Source organism: Dermacentor variabilis, chromosome 5 (genome assembly GCF_050947875.1).
Source record: "Dermacentor variabilis isolate Ectoservices chromosome 5, ASM5094787v1, whole genome shotgun sequence".
Lineage (NCBI taxonomy): Eukaryota > Metazoa > Arthropoda > Arachnida > Ixodida > Ixodidae > Dermacentor > Dermacentor variabilis.
In genome coordinates, this window is record NC_134572.1 from 168,840,677 (window position 1) to 168,863,223 (window position 22,547).

Consider the following 22,547-nt stretch of genomic DNA (forward strand, 5'->3'; position numbering starts at 1 on the left):
CTAAAAGGGGGGGGGAGGGGGGGTACAGCCCTGTAGCAGCCATCGTCGGCTTCCTCGGCCGCCTTTCATATGTGGCGCGCTTAGCGCTCGAGATTCATGCTGCGAGCTCCGAGGTTAAAATGAAATGTAAGAAGAATGAATGAAGAGCCTCTTCGGCTCCTGCCGTCTGCCCGAACGATTCTCAAGCCTTTTGCTCGATGACTCCCACATCGTTGTAGTCAAAGAGGTTCAGAAAAAGAAAGCTGGAGTGGCAGTCCCTGTAGTTTCTTACCAGTACAGGCGAAGCCAGAGTTTGCCAATAGTTATACTCTGAAAGAGGGCCATGACAGCTGAAACTTCTTACAGCTCACGTCATTTTGGTCAGTAATTACAAGGGCTGCGGGCATTTGAAAGTAAAATCTCGAAGTTATTGCCTAAAATCTTACCTTTAGCTGCTTATAGATATGATGTGCAAAAAATTTTGGAAGAAAAAAAGCGTTTAAGATTCCTTTTGAAGCCTGTGACAGGAAGAAAGACGTCCAACGATATCTGCACGGCTAAATCAGGCGTCCTAAATAGGACCAAGTGCGAAGAAAGAGCATCGTATATTCTCCGCTATTTGCTAACGTTACTTCCTTCTAGCTACCGTAGTTACTTCTAGCCTATGGTAAGATGGCGGTGGTTCGGCTTCACTTTTGAGGCGGAATTTCCACTCCAGCGAATTATTTTTTAAATGTCCTTTGTTGTGGTCCTACCCTCGATACCTTTAACGGCTGCAGCGCAGGCAGAAGGCGTAAAATTTGCTGGACGCTTAAGCTTCGCGGTCAGGGGTGAAACACAATAGCATTTGAAGACCCCTAACTGCTTCTCACGCTTTCCTGCAACTGCAGCTAACCATAACCCGTTCCTGGAGACGCTGGCGGCGAACGCTGCGCACAAAGGCGAGCTTTCTGGTCAGGTCAAACGACATCTGGAAAAGGGGTCGTGCTTCCGTTTCGAGGTAGCAGAAATATGTTTCCTCGCATACTAAAATTACAACCGACGCTATCATGTCTGTAGGTTGTGCGTAAGCCGTACTTTACCAATTTTCTTACGCATTTTACTTTGAGGATTTCAATTGGTTCAATAACGCCTATGGGCCACGCGGAAGGGTCTGTGTGGATCGGGATGCCTGGTTAGGGAGGATGTTATTCTTTTCCATCCGGACATCGCCGCAGACGTCGGCGCCGACACCGACCCCGGATTTCCTGCAACACTAGGCTCTTCACGCTATCGCGTTAAAACCGGGCAGGAGAATTAAAACACAGCCTTCTATCCAGGCCTGTCGGATCCTGAACGCCACCGAGTCACCGATGCATCTAGTGCGGCGTTACTGGTTCCTTGTGCGCTGCTGCAACGTTCGGCTGGCATGCATGCACAACGTCCAGAAATGCGTGCTGCCTCACGCCCACCTGCTCACGTGGAACCCGCACTCGGTGTGGCCCGAGGTGGCCAGCCTCTTGCTCGCGGGACTGCTCTGCCTGGCGGTGCTGTGCTTTGCCGAGACCAACGTGTGGTGGGTACTTCGCCGCGTGTGCGGGTACCAGCCGCACCTGTACGTGACGCGAGCGCCGCAGTGCCTGCTCAACGAAGGCGAAAAGGAGCGGTGAGCGGGACAGGTTCAGTGCACGGCGCGATTCGCCTAGTTTCTTTTCTTGCATTCCTTGGTGGAAATAGCCTTGTCGTTATGTATTCAATGATAAAGAGAGAAAAATTGTCATGATAAAGAGAGAAAAATCTGTCATCACTTGCCCATCAAATTTTCATTCGCATGTCTTGTAGGGCAGGCGAGCTTAACCGGCCCGTATAATTCTAGTACTCCATCAGTGCGCTACTTCTAAGTACGGCAAGATCTTGTATCTGGACCCACCACTGAGAAAAATAGCGACCCGCAGAGTCATTTTTTCTCACGCAGCTGTTTTTTGCGAATGTGCCTTTATTGATTTATTAGATTTAGTTCGGGCTATAGTATACACACCCATTCTGTCACTTTGTCACAGCCATAACTATGTCACATAGGTATTACAGTTGTCTGTTCGGATACATTGTCTGTGGCGCCCACTCAGGGACCCAACTTGTCTCGCTTATAGGCCAGACAGCTGCCAGTAGTTTCGGAGACGTTTCCAGTGGCCCGTATTGTCTGCTTGCCATGACAGCAGCCAGCAAATCCCTAGTGACTCAATTTCACCACCGTCCCATAAACTGTCAGAAAAATACAAACTCCAAATTGGGGTGAGGAGCCAAAGAAAGCTCTGAATTTAAAAAAAATATAACACGGCGGTAAATTCATCCTCTAAGAATGATTCGTTGCTTCAATGCTATTAGCTATTTACCTTATGGTGGGTGGGTAAGTTTGACGAGATGTTCTGTGTAATGAATAGTTGATAGGCGGCAGGAAACTAGGTGGGGTGATGTAATTAAGAAATTTGCAGGCGCAAGTTGGAATCATCTGGCGCATGACATGGGCATTTGGAGATCGCAGGGAAAGGCCTTCATCCTGCTGTGGGCATAACGATAGACTGATAATGATGATGATAATGATGATGATAGGCAGCACGTGCCCAACCAACCAAATTGGCATCAACCAGGTTAATTAAAGAGCAGAACATACCCAGTCGCAAATACCATGTGACCTATCTTGGCGGCAAAAGGGTTCCCTGAAGATGGGCCTGTAAGCAGTGGCACGTAGCTGCGACCCACGGGAGCGTAAAAGAATGCAATTGACGAGCGGCCTATACCCAGTTGGTGCATATTCAACGACACAAATTTGCTTCGAAGATGTTCATAATAAAGCACCACATATCCGAAGAGACATACCCAGTGACGCAACTTGGCCCTGCTGCAGGTTTTAGCCCGGTTATCTCAGGACACCAGCTAGATGCGCTATCCATATGACCATGGGCTACGTAGTGATCCAAGTTGGCCGGAGAAAGGTTGGGCGCAGAAATAAACACGCACGCGCGCGCGCGCGCGCGCACACACACACACACACACACACACACACACACACACACACACACACACACACACACACACACACACACACACACACACACACACACACACACACACACACACACACACACACACACACACACACACAAACACACACACAAACACAAACACACACACAAACACAAACACACACACAAACACAAACACACACACAAACACACACACACAAACACACACACACACACACACACACACACACTTGTAAATCACTAAATAAATAAATAAATAAATATATAGTTTGCTGTGAGAGCAGGCGGGGCTGCCGCACTAGGCATGACGAGCCCTTTGTTAAGTGCTCCAGAGGGGTCGCACAAGCAATTCGCTTGCACCCTTGTGGGCAGCTCTACATTGGACAAACCTAGCGTTGCATGAATGGCCGTTTAAGGCAACATGCGCAAAAAATTAATAAAAAGGAGAATAAAGGCGCACACATGATGGCTCGTGTTACCGCATATGGGTGTGACGCTCCATTTTCTGAGACTACCATTCTGGGCAGGAGCAGCAATGCCTCTTCTAGACTTGCACTTGAGGCCTTCTTCATCAAGAAGAATAGCTATAGGTGTATATGTGAGCCTTCTGTCTCATTTCTTTATGCTGAATGTGACTTCTGCTGCCACCGCTTTTGACGTGCATGTGCCTGTTTTTCTTGCTTGGTATGCGCACGTGCGAAAAGCGGATATATATGTACGATTCTATCCTTCCAATAAACAGGAGTGCGTGTAGCACTCCTCTTTGTACACCTTTCTTGTGTAATTGGTTTTTATCGCTATAAGTTACTAGTTGACTTATGAAAAACGAACTAGCCCAACAATTAACTCTTCTCCAGCTCGATATATTCTTGTTAGTGCAAAAAGCATTAGTGATAAAGAGATTTTGTCTAGCCAGCCTCAGTCATGGGTCCCTATATGTATTAGGAACGATCCGCCTAGTATAAAGTCCTCTTTCGCTAGCCAGGGATCACGAACGTCGCTTTCAAGAAATTGCCCTAACCGTTACGTCGACTGTACAGCAACGTCAATGTACAGTACGATAGTTTGAAGCGCGAAGGAGCCCGGTATTGCTCATTGCCACTCGGCCACACCAACAAGAACAAGAACTTCGGAAGCAATAAATGCATATCTGGTGCAGGACTAGCGAAAGGTGCACAGTGAAACTACACCTAATCGTGACACGCCGTCATGAACGAGACAACGGTCAAAGGGTCCCATATGAGGTGTTCAGATCCACCCCATTTAAAGCACATTTTGTTGCTATGCGGAGCCTCGTTTGACCATAAAGTGCGGGCATTCCAGATACTCTCTCTCCGTGGTGCAGGCGACGAATACTATAAATATTGTTCTGTATATTGAAAAGCAACACTATCTACGCGAGCCAACTTGGTTTTCTGGAATCTATTGTTTATCAATTCGTTTACCACCTGGACACTGATGTCATGTACAAGTTTGCTATTACCTCGATCCTAAGTTCTCTTCACTGTTTTTTTTTGTCAAGTTGTGCAATAATTTAAAAGGAATTTTATCATCCCCTTTTGTGCAACTCTCCGCACACGCAGCCTAGTTCGCCACTTCAGGGACAAGACTCTGCCCTGCATTGACACGCTGGTGGTGAGCCATGTCCGCCAGGAGACCGGCCCGTACGCGCCGCTTCATGACATCAGTCTGTGCATCCACCGGCGTGAGTGCCTCGCCCTGTTAGGACCCACGGGCTCAGGTCGGTCGCTGCTGTTGCGTATCCTCACTGCACAAGTTCCGGTGTCAGATGGCAACGCTCACCTTCTCGGCGCCGACCTCTTCGCTCATTCGAGCGAGTTCGTCCGGGCGCTTGGCTACGCCTCCGAAGAGCGCGACGCCGTGTGTTGGCTGACGGGCCGCCAGCTGCTGCGTCACATGGCACGCATGCGTCGCGTACCCCCGAAGGCTGTTGCGGTGGTGGTCGAACAGCTGCTACGTATGCTGGACCTTGTCGAGCAGTCCGAGCGCCACGTGTCCGTATACAGCAGCGGGGAGCGTGCCAAGCTGGCTGTCGCGTTGGCCTTAGTGGGTGCGCCGCAGGTCGTGCTACTAGACAAGCCGACTGACGGACTCGATCCTGTGGCCAGGCGCCGCGTCTGGCACACTATCATCACCTTCGTCAAGAAGACGCACATGTCTGTGTTACTGGCCACCGACGAGTGAGTGATTCTATCTGTTCAGGCCGGGACCCATTAGCTATTAGGTGTTATAAGGCCAGTTTCTATTCTGCTGTCGCTAAGTCATGTGGTCAAGGTGCAATTCAAGCCATCGCTAATAGTTCCTATGCGCGTTATGGTCGACATACTACGCAGGCGGAGAAGGAGATGACAACTGTCTGTAGAACTGTAGAGCCCTGGCACCCACGTAGCCTAGGTGCGGTTATCTTAATGTGAAATATAGGAAATTTGTCATGCAAAAAAAGCTTAATTGGCTCTGCTCCTCTATGTTAGTGGCTTAGATGTATTTCTTAGACAACGCAACATAGCGAGATAGCGTAATATATGTATTTTTTATAACTCAAGCTCGCTGAATGGCCATTAGAAGTGACGAAGCATTGTTTCCACATAAGATGTTACACGTAAATAGGTCATCTTTGTCGCTCTTGCTATGTTGGCATCACTATTTCACTATAGCATATCTTCACGTCTAATCACACTAATTTGCTTTTAAAACAAAGTCTGCGGGGACTAAGTGTTTAGAGCGTGCGCGCTTTGAACCTTTGGATTCCTATCGTAATGATATCCCCGTTAAAAGTTAAAATTGCATAGGTAATGTGAGTATTTCCCGTTCATGTATAGAAACTGGCAGCGACATAAATGCCGCAGTATGTGCCAGCGAATAATTCGAGGTGGATTAGATGGTGTTTCCATGGTATCTTTGTTTTGCACAAGGCTCACGTAAGCCATTGTCATGTTCTCGTTTAGCTCGCTTCTGTACTGATTTGAAAGGAGTGGACCATTTGAATAAACAGGTAACTCTGTCGAGTGAGCAGTTACATTTCAGAAGCAATACGGGTCGCGGGTCCTCAGGAGCATTAAGTTGCTGGTTTTCAGGTGCACCTTACTGTATATCGCCAGCAAATGCAGTGCCTCTCGTACGCAGCATTGAGGAGGCCGAGTCCGTGGGTTCTCGAGTATTGTTCCTGCACCGGGGACGTGTGCGGCCTATGCTTCGCGAGCAAGACCTGTACCCAGATGCAGAGCGAGGATACGAAATCACCATGTCCCTTAATGGCTTGAGTGGCCTGACTGTTGCCGCTGCGCAGCAAGAGGTCAACGACACCGTGCAGAGCCTGTTCCCGGGCCGCAACCTCGCTGTCACCAGACTGAAGGTACAATTTCAACTGCTGAAGATAGAAAAGCGCCAGAACTATTGCAGTGGCAGAAGTAGTATCAGCAGCATAAACAACAACAACAACTACTACTACTGCTACTGCTACTGCTACTACTACTATTACGACTACTACAACAACAACAACAACAACAACATCAGCTACTAGTATACTGCGGCTGCTACGGCTAGCTGCTCTGGGTACAGCAGTGCTACAACTGCTGCAGCAGTAGATAAAACAGCAGCAAACAAGTACTGCTTCTACTACTTTAGTGCTTCTTCAACGACGTTGAATACTAGTGTAATATAAATTTTCGGCACAGGCTTTCGTAAAAGAGTGTCAAAGTCAGCGATAGATTTCTGGTGTGACCCAGTTGCTTATCTACGTTCTATCCGGTGATTCACAGTGAACTTCCTGGGCGCACCAGCCAAACTTAAAGCCAACCATTTTGCTAATACCACAATATATTTAACTGCAAAGCCAGGTTTGATCTCGACGCGTGAATAGCGACTCAATATATTTTTTTTTCCATTGACGCCCGTTCCGTAATTGCAATGATCCACCGGTTATCTAGCCTACACCTTACATGACCTGTCCAGCTCCATTTTCCGTCTTAATGTCAACTGTTGAAATCAACTAGTGCAAGGCAAGGGTATAGGGATGTCATTCTAAGCGGCCTTCGTGCTGCAGGGGACATAAAAATAGGCTGATGAAGATGATCCTGCTCGTGATAATGATACTTTATTCATGCATGCGAGATGCAAGAGTGTAAATTTTTTTTTTGAAGCGCAGTCTAGCAAACGATATGCACACGTTCCTCCCAGAAATGGGGGCGCGCCCTCCAATCGCACGCTGCACTCTCCTAGCCTTACCCCCGGCTCTCCCCCCCCCCTAGCCTCCTCTTCGCCTCCACCATACATTTTGCTACCCTCTCCTGTCATGTACTGAGGAACACAGAACGTTAACACAGAGTGAATAGCTAAATGAAGGAAGCGATTCCAGCACATTTAAGCATTCTGTACTCCTTTATGTCATATACAGTGGCCGAAATCGGTTTTCGTCAATTGGCTAACAATGGGAACACACAATTGGCCCAGCACGGCGTATAAAATAATAATTAGGAAAACCAAAGAAGCCGTCGAATGTAATGCATTACGCAAATAAAATAAGTGCGTGTTTTATAGATACATAATAGCCGACAATATATGTATATAGGTTTCGTGTCGTGATATATTGTAATACGCTACAACAAAGACTACTACACAAACACTCTCCTTCTATAGAGCGCGAAACTGCAGTCATTCTATTTGGGTGAAGTACCTAAAGGCGACTCTTTCATTACTAAAATATCAAATATACTAACAAACAAAGTAAAAAAGAGGTGGTTCTCATATCTCACGACGACTTTCGACAGCAATGCGTTTAGCATTGAATTCATGTAGTCACGAACGTATTGCCGTTGTCGAAAGGACTTATGCATGAAGCGTCTACTGCCGCAGACTTCTCTTTCGCGCTTCCGTAAGAACACTCGGTGCCAATGGTTTGCCGTACACCGTCATGCAAATATCTCGGAGTGCATATGTCACCGTCGCTGTCGTGGTCAACCCATATTCAATTCATCTGCGCAGAAGCCTCGCGCACACTCGGATAGATTCGCTGCAACTTGAAATTAGCATCACCGGACATAGAAAAGCTAGCTTATCAAACCTTCCTGCGACCGAAACTCGAGTATCCTTGTTCAATTCGGCACGCCCTCACAAACTTGTCTTACTAACGATTTAGAAAGGATCCAAAACCGCGCCGCCTGTTCTATATGCTCCCAGTGCTCAAACGACACCAGCATCACCGCACTGAACGAATCACTGAATTTGCCGTCACTTGATTGATTGATTGATTGATTGATTGATTGATTGATTGATTGATTGATTGATTGATTGATTGATTGATTGATTGACTGATTGTTGGTTTATCACATATACATGTGATGGGAGGCGGAGGGAAATGCCATTCAAGGATGACTTAAGGGAGTCCTTCGCCCCCATACTGGCAAAGACGACAGCAGAGGCACACACGTTTTGTTCACATGATCGTACACCTTTACAAAACCATCATATTAAGCACAACATTGTCATAAACTTTGACAAAACCATAAAGTTAAACACATTAGTTACTGTCCTACGTACGGCATCATGCGTTAACATACTTAACTTCACCTCAGCATAGAATGACAGCACATTTCATAACAACGTACGTTTAGTAATAGTGACATTGAAACAATGTAATTAAATACCAATCGTAAACAGCTCTTGAGGTCAATGTTAGGCTAGAAAGAATGTATACAAGTCAGATAATTTTGCTTCGCGAATATCGATTTGTTTTTTATTAAACTCATTTAGTAGACGTGGAAGTTTGTTTTGGAGCATTTGCCGACCATAGCCAGTGTGACAATATGGAACAGTCCATATTTCTGTTGTTCTAGTGGCATATGATGCTTCCTTCAAATGGAGATTTACCAAACCCATGAAGATAGAATTATGACAGTCATAGTTAAGGCGATATTCACGCAACAATTTATACTCATATGTGTCTTATACTCTAACTACATTAACATTTTTTAAAGATCTCCACAGTAGGATGCCGGAGTGGCACATTCTCAATTATTCTCAAAATTCTTTTTTGCATTACTAATAGCCGCGAGAAATTTGATTGTGTTGTAGTCCCCCACACCAAATTACAATAGTTTAGATAGGAAGCGAAGAGGGTGTTATAGATTAACAATTTTATTGACTTCGGAATCAAGTAGCGGTTTCTGTTCAGAATTCCCGTTATTGCACCTAACTGTTGTAATATCGCATTGATATTACAATGCGATATCCCACTTCAGTGATTTTGAAAAATGCACACCAAGTACTTTAATAGACCTAACTAGCTCTATCTCTGAGCAGCGATAAACTAGGTTACGTACTACTGAAACCTTCCTGCCTATAGAATGAAACATCACAGGCTTTTTCTTTGTATTTGTCTTTGATTGGTTATTAACTGCTCACGTGCTTAATTCCCCTAAAATGGCATTACTTTTATGAAAAAGTTCGGCATCTGATGAAGACGAAACAAATATGCTAGTGTCCGTCAGCACAAATTATAAATTTACCTTCTGAAGATATATGGACCATGTCATTTATATATCAATTAAAGATCAAAGGCCCGAGAATGCTACCCTGCGGTACTCCTGAGATTATTTGCTTTCTGTCAGATACTATTTCATTCATTAACACAAACTGACGTCTTTCCGAAAGATAACTTTTCAGAAGCATTAGGGGAAGCCCACGAATGCCATAGTGACTTAATTTGTCAAATAAAATTTTATGACTTATCAAATCAAAGGCTTGCGTAAGATCAACAAGAACACCAAGAACAAACTGTTTTTGTTTAAATTTCTCCAATATATATTCTTTCTGGTCGAGAAGAGCTAGTTCTGTTGATCGATGTTTTATAAATCCGTTCTGGCATTTCGTTATCACGTGCTTGTTACAGAAAAGATATAGTCGATTATTGATTATTTTCTCGAAACCTTTAGAAAATACAGGCAGTATCGACACTGGTCTATAATTGGAGACGTCGTTTTTGTCTCCTTTCTTATATAAAGCCACTACACGAGCCGCTTCCAGTTTGGATGGAGAAACACCCGTTGAAACACAGAAGTTATATATATATATATATATACGTAATAAATAAAATTGCTCCTGTGCTTGCATTATATATATATATATATATATATATATATATATAATGTAAGCACAGGAGCAATTTTATTCATTACGTATTTGACTGGCCTTACTTGCAACCCATCAGCACCGCAACTTCGGCTGTATTTGAAGGCCAAGAAAACAGCGCTAACTTCATGTTCTACTGTTGTTCTAAAAAGAATGTACCTACATTTTGAGGATCAAGAGCTGTGTAGGATGCACGTGGCCTAGTGTCAAAATCTCGCTGCACGAAATAGTTGTTAAACACGTGGACCATACGGTCACCACTGACTGTTCCCCCACCGTGAAGACTTCTGTCACCGGTTCCTTCCTGTCGCTCCGTCCTATAAGTGAATTCAGCTTGTTCCATAATACATCTGTTCATTTAGAGCAGGAAGGAAATAAATGAAAGTAATACATTTCCTTCGATTTTTTTAAGTTCTTTATCTAAGGCATTTCGAAACCGCTTAAATGCACTTAGGTCTACTTCTTTACGCGTACGCATAAACTTTTTTAATAAACGATCTCTTTTGCCAATCTTGTGCAAAAGCTCACGTGTCATCTATGACTTTCGACAGCCTTTCACCCTTTCTAGTCGTTTATAGATGAAGTGTTTTTTGTATACAGCCGAGAAACAACTCAAAAAAGTATCAAAAGCCACATTGGCATCAGTACAGTGAAAAATATTGTCCCAACACACGTTCATCATCATCATCATCAGCCTAGCTACGCCCACTGCAGGGCAAAGGCCTCTGCCATACTTCTCCAACTACCCCGGTCATGTACTAATTGTGGCCAAGTTGTCCCTGCAAACGTCTTAATGTCATACGCCCACCTAACTTTTTGCCGCCCCCTGCTACGCTTCCCTTCCCTTGGAACCAGTCCGTAACCCTTAATGACCATCGGTTATCTTCCCTCCTCATTACATTCCCGGCCCATGCCCATTTCTTGATTTCAACTAAGATGTCATTTACCCGCGTTTGATGCCTCACCCAATCTGCTCTTTTCTTATCCCTTAACGTTGCACCCATCATTCTTCTTTCCATAGCTCGTTGCGCCGTCCTCAATTTCAGCAGAACCCTTTTCGTAAGCCTCCAGGTTTCTGCCCCATATGTGAGTACTGGCAACACACAGCTGTTATACACTTTCCTTTTGAGGGATAGTAGCAACCTGCTGTTCATGATTTGAGAATGCCTGCCAAACGCACCCCAGCTCACTCTTATTCTTCTGGTTATTTCAGTCTCATGATCCGGATCCGTGGTCACTACCTCCCCTAAGTAGATGTATTCCCTTACCACTTCCAGTGCCTCGCTACATATCGTAAACTGCTGTTCTCTTCCGAGACTGTTAAATATTACTTTAGTTTTCTGCAGATTAATTTTCAGACCCACCCTTCTGCTTTGTCTCTCCAGGTCAGTGAGCATGCATTGCAATTGGTCTCCTGAGTTACTAATCAAGGCAATATCATCAGCGAATCGCAAGTTGCTAAAGTATTCTCCATCAACTTTTATCCACAATTCTTCCCACTCCAGGTCTCCAGGTCTCCAGGTCCTCCGGTAAACATGCTGTGAATAGCATTGGAGAGATCGTATCTCCCTGTCTGACGCCTTTCTTTATTGGGATTTTGTTGCTTTCTTTGTGGAGGACTACGGTGGCTGTGGAGCCGTTACAGATATCTTCCAGTATTTTTACCTATGGCTCATCTACACCCTGATTCCGTAATGTCTCCATGACTGCTGAGGTTTCGACTGAATCAAACGCTTTCTCGTAATCAATGAAAGCTATAAATAAGGGTTGGTTATATTATGCACATTTCTCTATCACTTGATTGATAGTGTGAATATGGTCTATTGTTGAGTAGACTTTACGGAATCCTGCCTGGTCCTTTGGTTGACAGAAGTCTAAGGTGTTCCTGATTCTATTTGCGATTACCTTAGTAAATACTTTGTAGGCAACGGACAGTAAGCTGGTCGGTCTATAATTTTTCAAGTCCTTGGAGTCCCCTTTCTTATGGATTAGGATTATGTTAGCGTTCTTCCAAGATTCCGGTACGCTCGAGGTTATGAGGCATTGCGTATACAGGGTGGCCAGTTTCTCTAGAACAATCTGACCACAATCCTTCAACAAATCTGCTGTTACCTGATCCTCCCCAGCTGCCTTCCCCCTTTGAATAGCTCCTAAGGCTTTCTTTACTTTTTCTGGCGTTACCTGTGGGACTTCGAATTCCTCTAGGCTATTCTCTCTTCCACTATCGTCGTGGGTGCCACTGGTACTGTATAAATCTCTATAGAACTCCTCAGCCACTTGAACTATCTCATCCATATTAGTAACGATATTGCCGGCTTTGTCTCTTAACGCACACATCTGATTCTTGCCTATTCCTAGTTTCTTCTTCACTGTTTTTAGGCATTCCTCCGTTCCTGAGAGCCTGTTCAATTCTATCCATATTACAGTTCCTGATGTCCGCAGTCTTACGCTTGTTGATTAGCTTAGAAAGTTCTGCCAGTTCTATTCTAGCTGTAGGGTTAGAGGCTTTCATACATTGGCGTTTCTTGATCAGATCTTTCGTCTCCTGCGTTAGCTTACTGGTTTCCTGTCTAACGGCGTTACCAGCGACTTCTATTGCGCACTCCTTAATGATGCCCATGAGATTGTCGTTCATTGCTTCAACACTAAGGTCCTCTTCCTGAGTTAAAGCCGAATGCCTGTTTTGTAGCGTGATCCGGAATTCCTCTAGTTTCCCTCTTACCGCTAGCTCATTGATTGGCTTCTTGTGTACCAGTTTCTTCCGTTCCCTCCTCAAGTCTAGGTTAATTCGAGTTCTTACCATCCTATGGGCACTGCAGCGTACCTTGCCGAACACGTCTACATCTTGTATGATGCCAGGGTTCGCGCAGAGTATGAAGTCGATTTCATTTCTAGTCTCACCATTCGGGCTCCTCCACGTCCACTTTCGGCTAACCCGCTTGCGGAAAAAGGTATTCATTATCCGCATATTATTCTGTTCTGCAAACTCTACTAATAACTCTCCTCTGCTATTCCTAGAGCCTATGCCATATTCCCCCTATGACTTGTCTCCAGCCTGCTTCTTGCCTACCCTGGCATTGAAGTCGCCCATCAGTATAGTGTATTTTGTTTTCACTTTACCCATCGCCGATTCCACGTCTTCATAAAAGCTTTCGACTTCCTGGTCATCATGACTGCATGTAGGCGCATAGACTTCTACCACCTTCAATTTGTACCTCTTATTAAGTTTCACAACAAGACCTGCCACCCTCTCGTTAATGCTATAGAATTCCTGTATGTTACCAGCTATTTCCTTATTAATCAGGAATCCGACTCCTAGTTCTCGTCTCTCCGCTAAGCCCCGGTAGCACAGTACGTGCCCGCTTTTTAGCACTGTATATGCTTCTTTTGTCCTCCTAACCTCACTGAGCCCTATTATATCCCATTTACTACCCTCTAATTCCTCCAATAACACTGCTAGACTCGCCTCACTAGATAACGTTCTAACGTTAAACGTTGCCAGGTTCAGATTCCAATGTCGGCCAATGACTTAATAGTTCTGCGGAAACCTGCAAGGTGCAGTGAAGTAATTAATTAAGGGAAAATAAGATCCACCCAATCGTAGCAATTGCTACAAAGGAAACCCACCCGGGTTCCTGGAAAGAAAAGCCGGCAAGTTTAAGAAAAATTCGTCCTGGTCTGGGACTCGTACCTGGGGCCACCGCCATTCCGCGGCAGCCGTCTACCATCTTAGCTAACCAGCCGGCTAGCAGATGGCAGGGCGAAGTCGAATTTGTCAAAACTCGAAGCAAATGCAAGAGTCTGCATAATAATTCTGCGGAAACCCGCAGGCTGTTCCTTCGTGGAACCCGTATGGGTTCCATTTGTAACAATTGCTACGACTAGGTGGATGTCTCAATTTACATTAATTACTTCTCTCCAACTTGCGGGTTTGCGCAGAACTATTACGCCAAACTCTTCCCTTTGTTTGAGTTTTCGACAAATTCGACTTCGCCCTGCCATCCGCTAGCCTCCTGGTTAGCTTAGATGGTAGACGGCTGCCCCAGAAAAGCGGTGGCCCTGGGTTCGAGTTCCGTACCAGGATGAATTTTCTTCAACTGCGAGACTTTTCTTTCAGGGAAGCCGTATAGGTTTCCTTTGCAGCAATTACTACGATTGAGTGCATTTCTAATTTTCCCTTAATTATTTACTCAGATGTGCCACTAAGTTTCTTTTTCTCAAATTGCTATGCTTATCATGGGTCGTTGCATAACAGAACTAAGGCAAATGTGTTATTCAGCGAAACATTTAGACACTATATATATGGTGCTTTTGCTTTTCACTTATTAAACAGAATAAATTCTGCGGTTTTACGAGACAAAACCACGATCTGATTATTATGCATCTTGAGGAACTTCAAAATAATTTCCGCCACCTGGCGTTCTTTAACGTGCACCTAAGTACACGAGCGTCTGCCCAATACGCCCGGTTTGAAGTTCGGCAGCCACGGCCGTGATCAAAACCCCGACCTCGGGCTTGCTTTCTTACACTCGTATAATGTGCCTCTGCTAATGTAAAGCTGTTTCTGACCGCGTGCTCCATATAATTCTTGCCATTCACGGGCACGATTTCTATCTCGATGAATACAGTACCTTCAGTTATCGGTAACGCTGCCGTATTTATTTACATTGTCCTTACCTATATCTTTTCACGGCATGACGCAACTAAAGTTTTACGGTCAAATGGTGCGTCTGTCTTTTTGAAGGACAACCTCAAAAGCATTCCGTGTACACCATATACGTCAACGTTGTGCTTGAAACAAAATTGTTAGCGTAAGCAGTGCAAAAACTAATCTGCTGGGCTCGAAACTTATCCTGGTACTGCTTCACGGTAAGCATTCAACCTGCGTTTCTAAGGTGAGATGTAAATATTACAATGCACGTCATCGTAAAAATAAAGAAAACTTACACTGTTAGCGAGCAGCGCACAGTCTAAATCTGCGTTCTGTCGTAGCGCGCCTTTGTCTTGCGATACAACATGGCGGCGAAACGAGATGTGTCATCACCCTGTCCGGAGAAGCGTGACGTCCAGGCACCCCAAGGCACGCTGCGCCATGTGGTGGCGCTGCTGAAAAACCGTGGCGCACCGGTGCCTGCTAACGATGAGGATTGGTCCCTCACTTGCCGCACGCCTCTTGGCACATACTCAGTTCGAACTTCCATGACCAGTTGGCGAGAGGTTCACTTAGGAACATCACATGCCTAGTGCAATGATTGCGCAGCTTGACAAAACGTTGGCTTGAAAGACGTTCATTGTAAAGCGGCACATAACCAGAGCATTTGTAGCGCAGCGTGATAAATCTTCCGGTTCCTGTTTTTGAGGAACGCTTGTCACAGGAGTTAGATTCCAGTCAACACTTTAGGGAAACTTTATGGAGTGGTACTTTAGGGAATTCAGCAATTTAGGGGAACGTTCAAAGCGAAGCTGTTTATGTGGACCCTGTGCCGTCGTTGTCGGACTTCGTTAAGGCGCCACATGACCTAGCGGGAGAGGAAAAGAAGAGCTCAGCGAAGGGAAAGGGGTTGGAGTGACCCCTTTCTCCCTGTAAGAATGCTATCTTATACGCTAATCTTATGCTGTTGTCACACGGTGCACTTTCGGCCATCGAGCCAGATCGGCATAGAATTTATCGAGCATTGATGCCACCCTGCCACGGAAGAAACAAATGTTATGCTGGCGATTTGTGGCCATCCAACGGGGCCCAGCGAATGAAACGCGATACTAGGAGCGCGTGGCTGCCAACACTTCTTTCTGGCGCAAAAATTGCCGGCAGCCACGTCAATCATCAAGCCAATCCAACGATTGCAGTTCCCGCATCTTCAGTGGTGGGCCTTGCAACCAATATATAGAGCTTTGGATTAGTAATTCCGCACATTCCATCCCAGCTACAACTATGGAAACACCACCAGTAGTGCGTGCTCCTGATAAAGAAGTTGCGTTACCGCAAGCGTCAGTGAGAGTTGGCTCATGAACGGCCTCGTCGTCGTAGGGCCGACCCCGAGCTGCCCGCCAGAGTTGCCGAATTCAAACGGTAACGCCGAGAGGCCGATACCAAAGTGCGCGCCCGAGACGCGGAAATACATCGGCAGCGCCGGGAGGTCGACCCGAGCTGCGCGGCCGAGACGTGGAAACACATCGGCGCACTCCTAAAGCATGCTCACCACGCGAAGCGCGTACAAGGGAATATGAGGTGAAAGAATGGCAAACAAAACATTTAAGATATAGACTGCTTACGAAGTTTGACTTGTAAGGTGTAGCACTCAGTGTAACAACACAGCTTTGCACTTCGACCATCTTCTCGGACTGGAAGTGGCGGTGATTTTTCTTTTCATCAATGTCGAGCGGCCAGTTCCAATTCGCAAATGCTAGTTACCCAAGTTGGCGTCAAAGACCTTCACTGAAGAGCGGCGCACACCTGATGGCACGTCCCCAGTGACCCAAGCTGGCGTCAAAAAAGTTCCATTTAATACGAAGTCAGGCCAACTGGCGCACATCCTGTGCTGCATGTTGGCGTCAAAAAGTTTCTTCGAAGAGCGGTACCTATCCAGTACCGCATCTTGCAGTCACCCACGTCGGCATGAAAGCTTCGTTGAAGGACGACACATATGCACACATTGCCACATACTCAGCGACTCAAGTTGGCCTGATGGTTCTTTCGAAACCTGTTCCTGTAGCACAGCAGCCCGACGCGGTACCTGTTCGACCACGAACTACCCAGCGGACCTGGGATGGCGGGAAAACGCTTATATACACATAGACATTGATAAATCATATGTATGGGAATTATATTTCTGTGTGTATACATATATACAGCACCCCGAGAAAGTGCGTGAAGTTCCATAAGAATGCAAATGAAATAAAACAAATAAATAGAGCTGCAAATTGTTTCAATATGAGCATACTGCGAAAGAAGACGCTGTGGCAAGCTTAGGTTACTTTATATAAGATTTAGGAGCCAAAGCGCAGTCACGAGCAAGGACGCCTCGTTTTTCTTGACCTCCGAGAAGATATGCGCTCATCCCGGAGATAGTACAGCTAGAAAAGCCACCGGACATGGTGCAAGCACCGGGTATAATACGAATTAAGGTGTCCTATTTGGAGGGTACTAGACATTGTGCAAGTAAACACCAGGTATGGTGAAAATAAGGCTGTCCGTGGCGGCAGGTAATGCACGTGAGCACAGACGAGAGCTCCAACACCAACATAACATTCATTGACTTTATCACATGGTGAACGTTCTTTTGTTGTAATATCAACTTTCTGGCATCTTTTTTTGTTCTGCTGCTATCACAACATTGTCATATCGTCGTTACCACGCCATATTCGCGCCGTCATCGTAATACCTACGTCATCATTTCATCATCGTCGTGCCATTGACGACATCGCATCGTTCTCACAAAGTGCATTTATGCCATCGTGGTCGTTCCATTAGCGTCACTTTTATCTTTGCGATTGCCCTATTGTCAACTCATTCTCGTGACGCCGTCGTCCTGATTCCACCTTCGTCAACTATATGTCGTCAAGCCATTGTCGTCATACCATTGTAATCGCTTTAGCATAGGCACCAGTGCAGCATTGGCACCACATTGTCGTCACACCATCGTCTTGACACGACCGTCGTCAAGACATGGTCGTGATGCAGTCGTCGTCTGAACATCGTCGTAATACGGTAGTTGTCACGGTCCTACCGTCATGCATACCGTCGTAACTGCAGCGTCCCGATTCCATGGTCACACCATCGTCGTTATTCCATCACCCCATATTGCGCTCAGTTACGTAGTCTATACGTTCCAAAAATGATCCCGCAGGGGCGTTTAGTATCTTGCGACACCACGTACCCGAACACATGAGGGTTGGACCCTCCCACTTGTAGCCGTGCCTAGCTTAGCCGCGTCTGGGCAGAGGAGGATGCTGGGGATTGAGCCGATGCCGGGTGCTCGGACCTTTAAGACCCCCCCCCCCGGCGGAGGCAACACATCTTTATGGCCTCTCCTTCACATAGACGGCACCTCCATACCGACCTACCTGGAGGAAACCGGCAGTCGCCTCTTCCTGTCTTTCTCTTCACTCTTTTGCTTTCTGTCTCGCTGTTTCTTCTTTTCTGTCTTCTTTTTACTTCTTCCTAATTTCCTGGCGGCGAGGGTTAACCGTGTGTATTGTATCTAATCTTGGGTATGTACATTAGGTTATAGTGGCAGTGCGTAGATGGGGTCTGCAGATTTCTCGGAACCTACAGCGTCCCCTTGTTCGGCTTGGTGGTGGGTGGATACCACCGCCGCCGACTTTTAAAACTAGTTATAGCAGAAGCTATCCCCTGCCTTCCAGACCGGCCTCTGAAAAGAGGTCGCATCAAAGTATCTTTCGAATTAACATTTCGAGTAAATACAGGCACATTCGTACGTTGTCATGTCTTGTACAGCGAAGAAACCAACGCAATACGCCAACTCTGCCATTTATTCGAGCCAAATGCCTAAAAGAAGAAATCTGAGAAGGCTACCAAGCTAAAATGACAAGTGGGGACGTTCTCCTCGAATTTAAAAGAAAGATGAAGTGGAAAAGATCTCTGATCTCACCAGCATTGGCGTCGTGAAAGTGAAGATCTAACCACACCAATCACTGAATACAAGCAGGGGTGTGATCTGAGAAGAAGACTTCCTTACCTTAACCAACGAAGTACTCCTCGAGGGTTTCCAAGAACAAAACGTAATGAAAGTCCAGAGAATAAGAATCAGAAGAAACGACGAACAAATCCCAACCAAACATGTGATACTTATTTTTGGCACCAGCACTCTTCCAGTTTACTGAAAGCAGATTATGCAGAGATGAACGTTAGGCCCTACATGCCGAATCCGAGACGGTGCTTCAAGTGTCAAAGGCTCAGACATGCGTGACAATCATGCAGACGTAAAGCAACATGCGCAAAATGTAATGCCAATGATCACCTATCGGAGAACTCTAATGCTCCTCCGCATTGGTCAGACTGCAAAGGAGATGATGCTGCTTACTAGCGATCTTGTCCTTTCCGGAGGAAATGGAAAAACATAATTGCACTCACGGGGAAAGAAAATCTCTTCCTATGAAGCAAGGAAGAAACTCACTTATCTCAAACGAGCTATGCCAGTGTGGCGATGCAGGGGGCAGCATCACATCGGTTCCAGGGGTCTACAGGGGTCACTGCAAGTGGCTCCGTAGTATCACCATCCGCCCCCTTGCTGGTAGCGGCCAGTGCTGCTTCATCATCATCCAAGGCGGGCCCACAGACTGCTGTGTCGCATAGCGCAAGACTTAATCGAACTTCGACGCCTGAGACGCGCCTCAAAGGCTAGTAATCGGTCCTCCAGCGCCTCGGAGAAGGTTATGGAGGTCCACCCAAAAACCACGGCTTCGTCGACGCCAAAGAATAAACAGCGATCCCTAGAGTGCACTAAAAAAGACGAACTTCTTGTAACGACGCCAAGAAAGGCCCAGGTAACCTGAACGGTTACCGTCCTCGATTAGACTAGCTATCGCTTCTTACACGTCACCTATCACATTCTAGCCCACACACATATATGTAAACATTTTTATTTGCTTTACAATGGCTCTCATCATCCATTGCAACTGTAGAGGTCTGATACATAATTTAGGTGACATAAAATACATAATAACTAAGTTCTCGCCGGGCCGTTCTGCCTTCAAGAAACAAACCTAGAGCCCAAGAACACTCAAATCCTTAAAGGATTACCGTTGTCCGAAGGGACCGCCAACACTCTAGCCGTTTGTCAGGAGAAGTCGCCATAGTCGTGCAAGGTGGTACTCTTACCCGAAATGTTCATTTGAATACATCTTTAGATGCCGTAGCTGTCACCATTCTGCCTCACAAGACCATCCCCATTTGTTCACCGTATATTCCACCCCACTTAGTAAATTTAACAGATAAAACACAGGAGCCATTTGTATTAGTGTGAGATTTTAATACTCATTGTGCTCTTTGGGGCAGTGTCAAAGCTGACCAAAGAAGGCAACTCGTTGAAGATTTTATTCTGTCTAATGGTATCCGCCTTTTAAACTCAGGTGCACCGACCTACTTTTCACCGACTTCTCGCACTTTTAGTTATTTGGATTTAGCTTTTTCTCACCATCTCTTTTTAATGATCTTAAACTGGAAGCCCTACACACGTCATATGGTAGTGATCACTTGCTGGCTGTCCTCAAACTCTTATCATCACCACCAACATTAGGCACTAGGCCACACCGGTGGAAACTACAGTTCGCTGACTGGCCGGTTTTTATGGAGAATGCGAAACTGGAAGTTGTCTTTCGCCAGAACTAAACAGTCAATAACTTAACAAAATATTGATTCATTAAGGTCGTAATCTCAGCGGCAGAAAAGGCAGTACCTCAGTCATCCGGTATTGTGCGAAAAAGCTAAATCCTTGGTGGACAAAGGAATGTACTGAAGCTCAAATAGAACAAAATTTAGGCTTCGGGAATCCTACGGGTACCCCACGTATAGCAACTTTATAAACTTCGAACAGGCCGAAGCCAAAGCGCGATTTATTCGAAGTAAGGCGGAGAAATCGTCATGGCAAATATACATATCTTCAATTAATAGTACGGTAACATCAAAATGAATGTGGGACCAGGTGAGTAAATTTAAAGGACAGTACTCATCATGCACAATGCCACTACTTGCATGTCTAAGGGCAAAAACACTGCAGGGAAAGGCCAGATGATTAGGTGAACACTTTCACAACGCCTCCAACTTAGCAAACTACTCAAATAGATTCTTATAATATGAAGAGTCTGCGTAGAAACCGACTGCCCACCACTGGCGCTTCAAATTGCATGATGACCTCCTCACAATACAGGAATTGAATAGAGTTCTTTCTGCCCGTAAAAAAGTGGCAACAGGACTTGGCCGTATCCATTACACAATGCTGCCCACACTTATCTCGAGCATCGGTAGAAGCACTTCTTAAACTTTTCAACAAGATACGGGAGTCTGGGGTCAGGCCTAGAAATTGAAAAAATGTAGTAGTAGTGCCTTTTCTAAAATCTGGTGAAACCGCAACATCTCCAAGCAGTTACAGACACATTCCACTAAAAGTTGTCTAGTCAAATCCTATGAGAGCATCATAAACAGAATACTGACATTCATCCTTGAATCAAGAAGCGTAATAGACATTCAGCAGTGCGTATACAAAAAGGACTGCATCACCACTGACCGTCTCCGTGCGACTAGAATATGAAATACGTGGCACGTTTCTGCAGAAACACTGCCTCGCGGTTTGCTTCGATTGCGAAAAGCGTGCGATACCACGTAGAGATATGGAATTTTGAGACACCTGGCTAACCTGGGAATTCACGGCAGTATGCTAAACTGTCTATCTGATTTCATGTCTAATGCAACATTTAAAGTGCGTATCGACACGATACTTTCACGCACATTTACACAAGAAAGTGGCTTTCCACAAGGTTATGTCAAAATGTCAAAATGAAGTCTATGGATAAACTCATTTCATCCTCTATTATGTACTGAATATATGTCGACGATTTCCAAGTGGCTTGCCGCGCTTCGAATCTACCCGCCTGCGAAAGACAACTACAGATAACGATAAATAATCTCCCACATCGGGCTGACAAAAATGGTTTGCGTTTTTCAACACACAAAACTGTTAGTTCTGTCCTCCCAAAAGCGAGGATTACACTGCAATCCAGTTCTGACATTCGATGGTACAACGTTGCTGGTCAATTAAGACTCTAAACTTTTAGGAGTAACTTTTGACAAAAAAAAAATGAACTTCCTGGCTCACATTAACAGAACAAAAATCAAGGCAAATAAGGCAGTAAATATTCTCAAAGTATTACCGCGGAAGCACAGGAGAGCTGACCGAACATGCCTTTTACCTCTATACCGGGCCCTTGTGCGTAGCATTCCCTACTACGGTAGTGTAGTTTATGGTGCAGCTAGGAAGTCTTACATTAAACGACTTGATCCACTTCAATATATCGCCTTACGCGGTGTCTACAGAGCACCGCTTGTCCAATGTTTACACATTGACTTAAATGAGCCTTCCTTATAACACCACAGAGCACTACATACACTCTCCTATGTACTGGGAACCCGATCATCGCCACAACATATATGCTACGACACTGTAAAATTCAGATCACGGTTACACTACACAAAAAACCTAACGTGATTCGGCCACTTGTCTTGCGACACGAGGAATACTGTCAGGCTTTCAATTTCCTCATGAGGTCCTGCAGGTTGCTGAAAATCCAGCAAGATTGCCCCTGTGGGGCAATTTTACAGTCATGTGATCGAACAGTAACACACATAAAGAAAGAAGGCATTCCACATGAAGGCACAATACA

The 22,547-nt window shown here is 45.4% G+C and overlaps 1 protein-coding gene across 1 annotated transcript in view; it reads left to right on the forward strand.

The window, feature by feature from the left end:
• Positions 1 to 22,547, forward strand: part of LOC142583705 (phospholipid-transporting ATPase ABCA3-like) — a 74,623-nt gene that overhangs the window by 34,287 nt on the left and 17,789 nt on the right. The window contains exons 9-11 of the mRNA XM_075694191.1: positions 1,299 to 1,624; positions 4,586 to 5,203; positions 6,147 to 6,375. Coding sequence (XP_075550306.1) covers positions 1,299 to 1,624; positions 4,586 to 5,203; positions 6,147 to 6,375 — 1,173 coding nt within the window. The remainder of the gene's footprint in view (positions 1 to 1,298; positions 1,625 to 4,585; positions 5,204 to 6,146; positions 6,376 to 22,547) is intronic.